The sequence below is a fragment of the Belonocnema kinseyi genome, chromosome 4 (assembly GCF_010883055.1).
Source record: "Belonocnema kinseyi isolate 2016_QV_RU_SX_M_011 chromosome 4, B_treatae_v1, whole genome shotgun sequence".
Classification (NCBI taxonomy): Eukaryota; Metazoa; Arthropoda; class Insecta; order Hymenoptera; family Cynipidae; genus Belonocnema; species Belonocnema kinseyi.
In genome coordinates this window covers 91,175,431-91,186,427 of record NC_046660.1, presented here as the reverse complement: position 1 = coordinate 91,186,427, position 10,997 = coordinate 91,175,431, and the positions used below count along the sequence as shown (strand labels likewise).

Genomic DNA, 10,997 nt, shown 5'->3' with positions numbered 1-10,997 from the left:
GAAGGAAACTATGAAATCGTTGAGAAATACTTTGAGCTTTCAAGTAGACGGAAAACGTCAGAGTTGAAAGACGAAGTATTTCATTCTTCGTTCTTTCAATTGCAGACTCGCAATATTCATCACTTATATCGTAGCAGCTCTCTTAATAAACAAAAATAAAGTCACTCTATTCAATCTCAGATTGCGGAATGTAATGTAAATCATAAAAGCTGCCATTAAATCCAAACAGGACTTGGAAGACAAAAATTCCGCTGTCCTGTCGATGTTATTTTTCAATAATACTGAACAAAGAAGACACAGTTGTGTGCATCGAACTTAAAACATACTTAAGCAAGCTGCTCAATACACAACCATCGAATTTACATTGCGCGTTTCACAGTCTAGAACTAAAAAATGCAACAAATTGCGACAATGGACAAACGAAAAATAACTATCGATTGATCGATATAGCTAATTATTGAAATCCTTATCAATTAGATATTGGCGCTTAAAGATTAGAACCTTAATTTTTAAAGACAGTCGCAGAAAATGGACGGCATTGAGTGCTCCCGCAAGATCCTCAGGTCAGTGACAATTTAACACTGCGACAATTTAGCGACCAATAAGCGTAACACCGCAGAATTTTACATCCAGGGCTGAATGATACTTCCAAAAATATAATCAAATTCTTATTATGCTAATCATCTATCAAAACCAGTCAAATTGTATGGCAGCGCCTCTACTGTAAATTTTCATCTATACAAATCAGTCGCACTGTCGGAGAGCGCCTCTACCGTTAATTTTTAGACTAATTTAAAACGGCAAAATTCTGGCACTAGTGGCGCTGCTATAACTTGAGCCAGTTTTTCTATAATAACGTTCTCACAAGGTACACACGTCTCTTTCTACTATTTTCAGAGCATTTGGTGCAAGTATTATTCAACCCGAGCGACACAACAAAATAGGAAACCGGTCCCTGTAAACGAGGTTTCCTATTTTGCGAAAATTGCCTACTTCGAGAGAGAAAAGTGTAGAGAGACAAATCGATCGCTAAAGAGAAACCACCTTTACCTCCTGAACAGGAGTATTAATTAGGCTTACGATGGATTTAAAGCGAAGATCTCGCGGGCTGTATCCTAGAACCTATCTTTGTCTCGATGATGAGATGCCAAAGTTCCCATTCCAGGTTGAGGAGAATCCGGATCTCCGGGGTCTTGAAGGTACTGAAGCTCCTGAAGTTCCTGGAATTTCTCGTGATCCCGAATGTGTGCATAATTTGCTGAGAGACACATCAGGTAGTGTATCAGGCTCAGAACGACGAGCATAGATGCAACAGTCGCGAGGATGAACATAACTTCTGCCTTTTCCACATAATCTTTGCAGAAAAGTTTAACCTCTTGGGCTCCACAGACTTTCAGATCTTCGGGTCTTATTCGTTGCGGGAACATGAAATCTGAAAGAGAAGAGAGGAAAATAATGTACCGAGCTCGGACTCACTTCAGTGATAAAAAATAGTGTCTCTTGGGAATAGTGGTCTACCATTTTGCCACCTGGTGCCGAAAACTGGAACTAGAGAGAGTAGGTACCATTTTAAAGATGTACATTAATTTTTGCATAAAAGTGGTTTTACGATATTTTTGTGAACTTTAAAACAATTATTGAATATGAATAATAGACGATTTAGGGTGGCCGTTTTAATCCAAGAAGAAATTCCCGGTTCGCAAACATTTGTCATGGTCAATGAAATTAGAAAAATTAAACTCTAATGCCAATTTTTCCATTTGAATGAATAAAAACTGAGCTACAAATGAAAGCACTCAAAATGGGACTCTTGAATTTCAAACTTTTAAAATTGAAGTTTAAAAGTTTTTTAATTCAATAATTTTGTATTCCAATCTGATCCAAATGCTCAATAATATACACGTGTAAAATGGAAGCTACTAACAATTTTTAACTAAACCATTTTTAATAGATGCCCTTAAACTGCAAAATAAAATTTTTAACTTTTATAAATTGTAGAGTTGAAAGATTCAGATGCAATTCTAAATGTGTAAATCCATGTTATCATTTTCAATGCTCGAAAGTCTAAATTGAAGAATCTATCAATGAATTTAAAAATTGTCAAAAAAATTTTTTATAAACTGAACACTTCTTAAATTAAAAGTTAAATGATTTATATTTCAAATGGTTACAAAATCCTTAAAATACTTCCAAATATAATTTGAAAATCTTTAAACATCTGCATGTTTTACATTTTGTTTTCAAATTTTTTATTATTTTTGGAATTATTTTAGAACTTTTAAACATCCCTTAAAATTAATCCAATTTTTTCTATTCTTTTTTAATTCTGTCATTAAATCAATTTCCTTAAAATCTTCCACATTTATTTTTTATAATTTCATAAATCTTTCTAACTATTTTTAAATAATCACTCAAAATGATCTTTTCAAAATAAGAATCATTTTCAATTTCAATAAGAAATGTTTTTTTGATCTTCTGTAGCCATTCAAAATTCTTAAAAGGCTTTTAAATTTTTTGTTCGAAATTTGCAAAAATCTATCTTTTGTTTTAAATTAGGCCATGGACTATTTACACCGAAATTCAACAATTTTACTTACAAATTAAATTGGTTTAAATAGAACAATTAAAATGTAACGTTCAAAATTTAGTTTTTAATAGACTAAAATAATACGTGAAATTTAGAGAAGCTTTTATCATGAATATATTATTTTGAAGTTATTTTAAATGTGAAAATAGTTTATAAATTTTCAATCAAGCGTTTATATTTGTTTAATTAATAAGACTTTCCAATTGGAACAGTTTACATAATTTTTAACGTTAGAAACTGGAAATTATAAAATTGCAAACTGATTTCGAATCGTCTTGTAAAATTAATTATTATTCACTTTTTAAATCTTAAAGAACAATTCAATTTTAAAAATCACTATTAATTTATATTGACAGTTGATCAACTAAAAATATTTTTTATCTAAAATCTTCGATGTCAAACGCTTCTAATTTTTATTGGATTAAGTCTTTAAAACTGGATTTGAAAATTCTTTAAAATAAAATGTACAGTTAACAATTAAAATCTAAAATAAAAAATTTGCCTAAGTAAAAGATTTTGGAAATACGCATTCTAAAATGAATTACATATCTAATTGAAAAAGATCACAATTGAAATAATTATTTTAAAACGATGAAAATCACAGTTGGACAGATTTTTGTCTATAAATTTGTAAAATTCCCGGTCAATAGTTTTTTTTTTTTAAAGAAAAATATTTCTGTACATAAATATGTTTCTTCAACTTATTAGATGTAAATTCTATCTCAATTCTTTGTTTCAAAAAAAGACTTATTTTTAGTATCCAATAAATGCTTTAAGCTCCACAACAAAAATCGTTAAAACACTTTTATGCGGAAATTAAAATGGATCTTTAAAATCGTACCTATTCTTTCTAGTTCGGATTTTTGTCGCCAGCTGGCGTATAGCAGTTTAAGCATTCCCAAAAGTGGCACAAATTTGGAAAAATACAGTGAAGCCCCGTTATAACTAGTTTTAAGGGACCGTAAAATAAATTCTTTATAAGCGGGAAAGAGAAAGAGAAAAATATAATTAAAGAAGAAGAATCGCATGAAATGAAATAAACAAAATCGTTTAAAAATTAATTCCTACTTCACTGATTTCAATAAAATTAATAACTTTCCTCCAAACACAATAATTTTAAAGTGTTTTTTAAATACCAGGAATTTCTATATACTTTGAATTATGTAAAAGTAAATTATATTCCAACTTTACGGACGCCCATATCTTAATTATTCTTCAATGGCAGGATTGATCCACGTCTAAAATATTTCTTACTAAAATTTCTAACTCATCACCTTGCATTACTTTCAAATAAGAAAAGTTTATATTACAAGTGCATTTTGAACTTGAGTTGGCTTAATTAAAAGTTTGTTAATCTAAAGGTTTTTTTCAATCGAGAATAATTTCTAGGTTCTATTTTTTTTTTGTAAATTTATCTTCTTGCAAAAGGCGAAAAATTGCAATTTTCTATTTTATTTAATTTAAACTTAATTCTTCTTCAAACTGGAATCCTTCTGTTTTTAATTCATATTAAATTTAAAGAGTTTCTAATTTAAACTATTTTTCAAATAGAAAGCTTTGCAATTTTTATATAAATAATAGATGAATGCTTTTATTTAGGATTTCTAATTCTTGGAGCAATTCACATTAAAATTTTGTTTACTTTGAATCTTATTTATTTGTATATTATTCTATTCTATGCTTATTTAATTTTAACCGCTTCCACTTTGGTATTTTATATTCATGAATCTAATTAAAGCAAATTGCTGATTTTAAAAAACTCTTAATTTGATATATATAACAGGATGTCTACTAAATTTTGGCCACGGAATTCCCGGGCAATTCCCGTATTTTTTCCAGTTATAATTTTTCATAGTCTGGAGACATTAAAATGTTTCGCATTTTTTTAAACGACAAAGCACATTAAAAGATATTCTTAAATATAGCCTTAATTTCATGAATTTGAATGATAATTTAAAAAAAAATTATTTTATATTTGAAATTCGGTGAATATTTAGGTCAAATTAATCTGGGTACTATATGAAATTCAATTTAAACAGCTTAAAATTCCCAAATTTTCGAATAAAAATATTGCATTTTCAATTAGATAGATGAATTTATAACAAAACTGTTTCATTTGCAGCAAAACGGATTAATTTTCTACGAATAATAATGATTTTTCAACAAAATACATAAATTTTAAACCAAATACATTTTCAACTAAAGAAAGAGCAGCTTTCAAACAAAAATTTAATGGTTTAATTTACTGTTTAAAAATTAATTTTTCATACAAAAATATCAACCAAATTGGTATTTCTTAATTAAAATTATTAATTTTCAAAAGGCATGTTTGAATTTTTGACCAAAGAGGTGAATTTTCAAACAAGAAGATTAATTTTCTGCAAAAAAAAGACGATTCTTCAACAAAGTCCTACAGTAATTTGCAATAAAATAGTTACAACTGTAATAGTTAAATTTTCAATAAAAAAAAAGAATTTTCTGCCAAAGAAAAAACACATTTTCAAGAAAATAGATCATTTTTCAACCAAAGAAATGATTTTTCAATTTATGCATTAACTGGCATAGTTAAATTTTCCATTAAAATAAATTAATTTTCGACCGATCAAAAACGACTTATCAACAAAATAAACAAATACAGAATTATAAAGCTACTTTTACAAATTAAAAATCATTCTTATTCAATTTTATATTGCAATTTAAACAAATTAGACATGCTCTCGAAAGAATTCCGTGACAATTCCAAGTTTTTCAGGTAGGATAGACACCCTGCACTGATAACATAAATATGAAAAAATTTCAGTTCCAAGAATAGTACGTTTTTTTAACATTCATTAATGTATCGTGGCGCGCGTATACTTTTATGGAATTGCACAGTGGCAATAGTGATATTTTTTCAAAATAGTGACTGGCAAATCTAAAAAAAAAGTCTCAAATAGGGTCAATGATGACGTGAGTTCAAATCCTGGATGTATGTAATTTAGGGGTAATTTTTTTATCAGATTAGCATAATTTCTCCGTGCATTTCTATTGTACTTACCAAATTGAGTAAAGTCAATGCACGTTTCCAAATTTTGAACCCGAGGATGGCTGCAGAGGCCCCAAAAGGCTGTGAATACGAAAGTCGTGATGACCATGAATGCGAATATCAAGAGCCATCCGAGTCCCAAGACATAAGTAACGGTCATGAACTGTAAATATAAGAATATAACGTTAATTATTTTAAATTCTACTCAGAGCAGCATTTTTTTTTAAATAACAGCAGTTGTTGTTTAGATTAAAACTTACAATAGCGCACGTTATTCGACCACCCACTCTAGATCTCCAAGCACGATAAACTTTGTGTCTTGTTGCTCCAGTGGCAAGACAACCGACACAAAGAATCATGAATCCTAAGGCTGCCATGCATGCTCCGATTGCTGCAAATATCAACTGCACGGCTTCCAACCAGCCAAGCCGCAAATTGAAGACCTATTTCGGAAAAAAAGGAGATTTAGAAACAACTGTAATTTTTAAGGAAAGGGCAGATTTTTTGGTGAAATAATGAATACCTGGTCCATCATCAGTGATGATAGTGTGGCGCCTCTATACATTGTGCCACAAAAAATGCCAACTCCCAAACAGCACATTATTGTGGCTATGAGGGTCGCGTACGGCACGCGAGCCATGCAGTCATTGCACATGCTACCTGTAAGAAAAAAATTACAATGATAGTACGATTTTTCTTAAATCCCAAAATTGAAAACATAAATATTAAATATTAAGTATTATTTTATAAGAAAGCGAGCATTAATTCGAGATGGCTAGTTTTGAGTTTTCCAGGTTCGAAAACATTTTTCACGGTAAATGAAATTTCAAAATTCAAACTGTTACAGCTATACATTTTTTCATTTGAAGTTATCAAAGCTGAACTGCAAATTAGAGCACTTAAAAGTGGAACTCTTCAAATTTAAAGTTCAAAACTTCTTATTTAAACGCTCAATAATTTACACACATGGAATGCAAGCCATTCACACTTTTCAACTAAAAATTTTTGTATTTAATGCAGTTAAACTGCAACTTAAATTTTTTTTCTTCTAAATTGTACGATTGAACTAATTACTTAAATTAAATTATTTTATGTTAAGTAGTTTCAAACCCGCATTTTCTTAACTCTTATTTATACACCAAAAAAAGTTTTTTGTTTTGAAATTTTGATTAATATTCTCTTAAAATAAACAAATAACTTAAACTTTTCCCAGGAATATCAAGAAAATTTTCTCATTGTCTTAAAATCAGAGAGAAATATTAAAATCTTTCAATATACTTAAATAAGTTAATAATTTTATTTCAAAATCTTCAAAAATGTACATTTTGTTTTCAATTTTGTTGGATATGTTCAAAATTTTAATTATTTTCTAAATATTTTTAAAAACTTCTAAATTTCTTTTAAAATTATTTGAAATTTTTCCCTTAATTTGTTTTTTATTTCTAAAAAACTAAAGAAATTACCTTAAAATCTTCAAAATTCTTTTATGGTAACGTTGGAAATATTTTGAAATTTTACAAATATTTTATTAAAATTAATTTTTACCAAATGAAAACTCATTTTCAATTTTCCCAGAATTGTGAGAAACTTTTTGGTATTTTTATCAAACCTTTCACAATTCTTAAAAAGTTGCTACATTTTTCGTTTGATGTCTGCAAAAATCTAAATTTTGTTATAATTTATTTTAAACCATACTAAAAATTAATCAAACAAATTTCTTTCCTGATCCTATGTTAAGACTCATTTAGTGCACCCCGAATATTCTTTTTAAAGTTTTTAAAACATATTTAAAACATTCATTGCTTAAGCAAATTTAACAAATTTTTTAATCATTTATTTCCCTTGGATAATTTCAAGATCATTTAGGCTCTTAAAATATCGTTGACCAAAAGTCGTCCGATTTATGGTTTTCTTCGCGTATTTTTAATAAGGTTAAGCCAGCACAACACCAACAATAACACACACAAAAATGACAAAGAAAAATCGGAACCTTTCCATCGAAGATATTTCAGAAGCCCTAAATGGCCCTGAAATTATGCAGAGGAAATAAATTTAAAAAATAAATTTTTGTTAAATTTGTTTAAACAATAATTGTTTAACCATTTTTTTAAATTTCAAAATAATATTTGGGGAGCTATAAAGGGGCCTTAAAATAGGATAAGGAAATAAATTTGTTTGAATAATATCTAGTATATTTGTTCAAACAAAAATTATTTAACCATTGTTATAAAATTGTGATAATCATACGCCAAGTGTCGTAAATTATTATAGAAGGTGAATTTTTTGTAAACTCATTTTTAGTACGTTTAACAGCACTGTTTGGTCAGCTTAACTTTAATCTAACGCAAATAACATTTTTTACAAACAATCATGAAGCCCTAAATTTGGGAATAGGAACATAAATTAGCCCTAGAATCCTAGATGAATCCTAAATTTTAAAATAGGTTACATCTATATACTTCAATAGTGTTGTGCCAGCTCAACATACCAAAATTTGTTTAGTAAAAGAATTGATAATTACGCATTGAAAACTGAATATCATAAATCAAAAAGTTAAAAATTGAACTTAACATTTTTAAAAAGTTGATATCGAACTTATTTTATATTTATACATAATTTTTCTAAAAGAAAAAGCGAAAAGATAGAAGGATCATTTTAAATTGCATTATATCACCGTGTAATAGTAATTTATTATAATTCAAGTGACTGTATAGATTTTTCTTTTAAGAAGTTGGAAAATTCCGGGTCAAAAAATAAATTCACTGTCATTTTCCGGTCTAGTTATTGTCACCCTGCAACTATTTTTCATATTATCAAAATTATTTAAATTTACTCAACAACAGGTGGTCTCACAATTTAAAAAATGTATCGTATCATTGAACAACTTTTATAAATTGGATTTATTAAACCAAAATTAAATTACATGAACTTATCTTTATGAATAAACTTACTAGATGTATCCTCTATCTCAAATTCAGCATGTAAGCTACTTTCCGAATATCTATCCACACTAATCGTACTTTCAAACCTGCGACTTCGACGAAGAGGCAGAGTGTTACTTGTCTCCAAAGAATAGGATCTTCGGAAACTATTTCGACTCTTCATTTTTCAATCAAAAATACTAAACACGACACACCTCCAAATGCTATAATTACAGATCTACGTCTGATGACTGATAGGATGAGTAATCATTTGGAAACCTCAACTATATTTACGATATGGATACGAACAGTCTCCATATCAGACCTCAATCAGATAACAAAGATAAAAAACGAATAGCCAGTTGCCTTTCCATCACCTTTACACCATTCTCAAATCAACAAACCGATAAAGAAGAAGTATAAAAACCGTGAACGTGAAAACTTACCCATTATCGTGCTGTCTTCCTTTGAGGTTATGTTCACTCGACGAGCTCGGACGCCCGTCCAGGGACACTTTCTTCCGAGATTATTGACTCGGAAGCCCTTCAATTAAGGTCCTAATTGGACGTCCGATTCTGCTTACTCGTAAAATACATCCCACTCGTTGCAAATCTTCAATAATGGTTCTCTTCGCTCTGACACGTCAGACGAACTTCTTTTGTTTACCTCCCAAATTATCCACTCCGCACTTTCGAATAAGCAACTATTGAATTTACATTCGTTTTCCCAATTTTTCGATATTTACTTATTTTATTAACTTCTTCAGCTTGATTTTAACAATCCCGAAACTGTCTGATTTTTGTAATTTGATACTGATGCGTTTTGTAACCTAACTGCTCTAAACTGCTTTCGTTTATTTACTCACTATTTCATTTTAAGTGGTGCTCAGAGAGATTAATTAAGCTTTTTGTCTACAAATAAACTCTAGCTCGCATGCTTTGTTGTTTGAACGAATAAACTCCTTTCCATTCACTAGCAATTGCCATTCACATTCACATTCACCTGATGCACTTGTTTCGACACCATTTGACACAACCACACATTTGACGCAACAACTTACTAGTTACATTGACATTCCACACCATAAAATTCAGTATGGCGCTGTTATTTCATTTGGTATTTTCATTTCATTTTTAAGGCAATGCTATAATCTCATAAAATGACATTCCATATGGATTACGAGAAAAAGACGGGAGGGAAGGGATTCAGCTATATATAATTCAATATAATTATTAATTAATGACATGAGTTGCGTGGTACGGCATGTTAAATACACTTATTCATAAGCATAATATAAACACTGACCCCAATTTCCGAACGTATTTCAGGTCAATTAATCTCAGAATTAGATCATCCTTTATCAGATCATTTTTTTTAATTCAATACTTAATCAGATTTAATTGTAGATTTTAAAGTGTTTACATTCAAAAATAGTATCAGGGTGGCCACACAAATTATATTCACGTTATAGTGCTATTCAATTTGAATTATTAGATAGAATTAACATTTTTATGTAACAAAAAATCAGGTTCGAATATTTTTTCGAGGATTTCAAAGTGAAAAGTAAATATTTCAAATTTCAAACAACAATTTTTCTCGAATTAAAAAAATTCTCGGTTCACTGGCCATCCCAAATGCTATTCAATTTAAGAAAGTAAATTCAAAAATAATATTAGGGTAAAATAATATTCATGTTATAATCCTTCTATCAATTTTAATTATTGGATATAATTATCGTATTGATTTAACAAAAACTGAGGATCAAATATGTTTTAGATCATTTAAAAGTGAAACGTCTAATTTTTCAACTTAACACGCATTTTTTGTATTTCAAAGAATTATGGGTTCCATGACCACCCTGAACTTAAAAAAATTTAATATTCAAATTCAAAAATAATATAAGGGCGACACCATTAATTTTCACGTTATGATCATCCAATCAATTAAAAATACAGTGAACCTTTGCATATTTCAAGTCGCACATATATTTCAGGGAAATTTTCAGGAAAACTTGAGCACTTTTGTTGGAAAAGCATATCTTCATTTTTTGTTTGAATGCAATTTTTTGGTTGAAATGTCAACTATATTAGATAAATAACGTCTTTATTCGAGAAAACTGAGGTTTGAATATTTGTTTGATATTATTTTGAAGAATTTTTGTCTAAAAATGAACATATGTAATTATAAAATATAAAAATTGTTCAAAACAATTCTAAATAATTGGGTCAATTAAATTCGTCATCTTTCAAAAAACCAGTAAAGATGTCACAGAAAGATTTTTTCGATAACTTCCAAGTGAAAAGTCTAATTTTTCAATTTCAAACAACCATTTTTTTCGGTTTAAAAACATTCTCGGTTTAATGGCTACCCTGATTTTTTTAAATTTAATAAAGTGTTTAAATTTAAAAATAATATCAGGATGGCTGAACAAATAATCTCCAAGTTATAGCCGTTTAATCGTTTT

At 29.0% G+C, this 10,997-nt stretch overlaps 1 protein-coding gene across 2 annotated transcripts; it reads right to left on the bottom strand.

Moving 5' to 3' along the window:
* Positions 1 to 6: 6 nt before the first annotated feature.
* On the bottom strand, positions 7 to 9,622 carry LOC117171890 (neuronal membrane glycoprotein M6-b). Of its 2 annotated transcripts, none has more exons than XM_033359537.1 (5): positions 8,980 to 9,622; positions 6,136 to 6,272; positions 5,873 to 6,055; positions 5,625 to 5,775; positions 7 to 1,432 (listed from the first exon to the last, which is right to left on the bottom strand). In XM_033359537.1, exons 1-5 carry the CDS (start codon positions 8,981 to 8,983, stop codon positions 1,116 to 1,118), a joined length of 792 nt encoding a protein of 263 aa, XP_033215428.1. In that variant the 5' UTR covers positions 8,984 to 9,622; the 3' UTR covers positions 7 to 1,115. The 2 variants fall into 2 exon arrangements, with proteins under 2 accessions (XP_033215428.1, XP_033215429.1); XM_033359538.1 differs by lacking the exon at positions 8,980 to 9,622 and adding an exon at positions 8,564 to 8,739.
* Between the last annotated feature and the right edge of the window lie 1,375 nt (positions 9,623 to 10,997).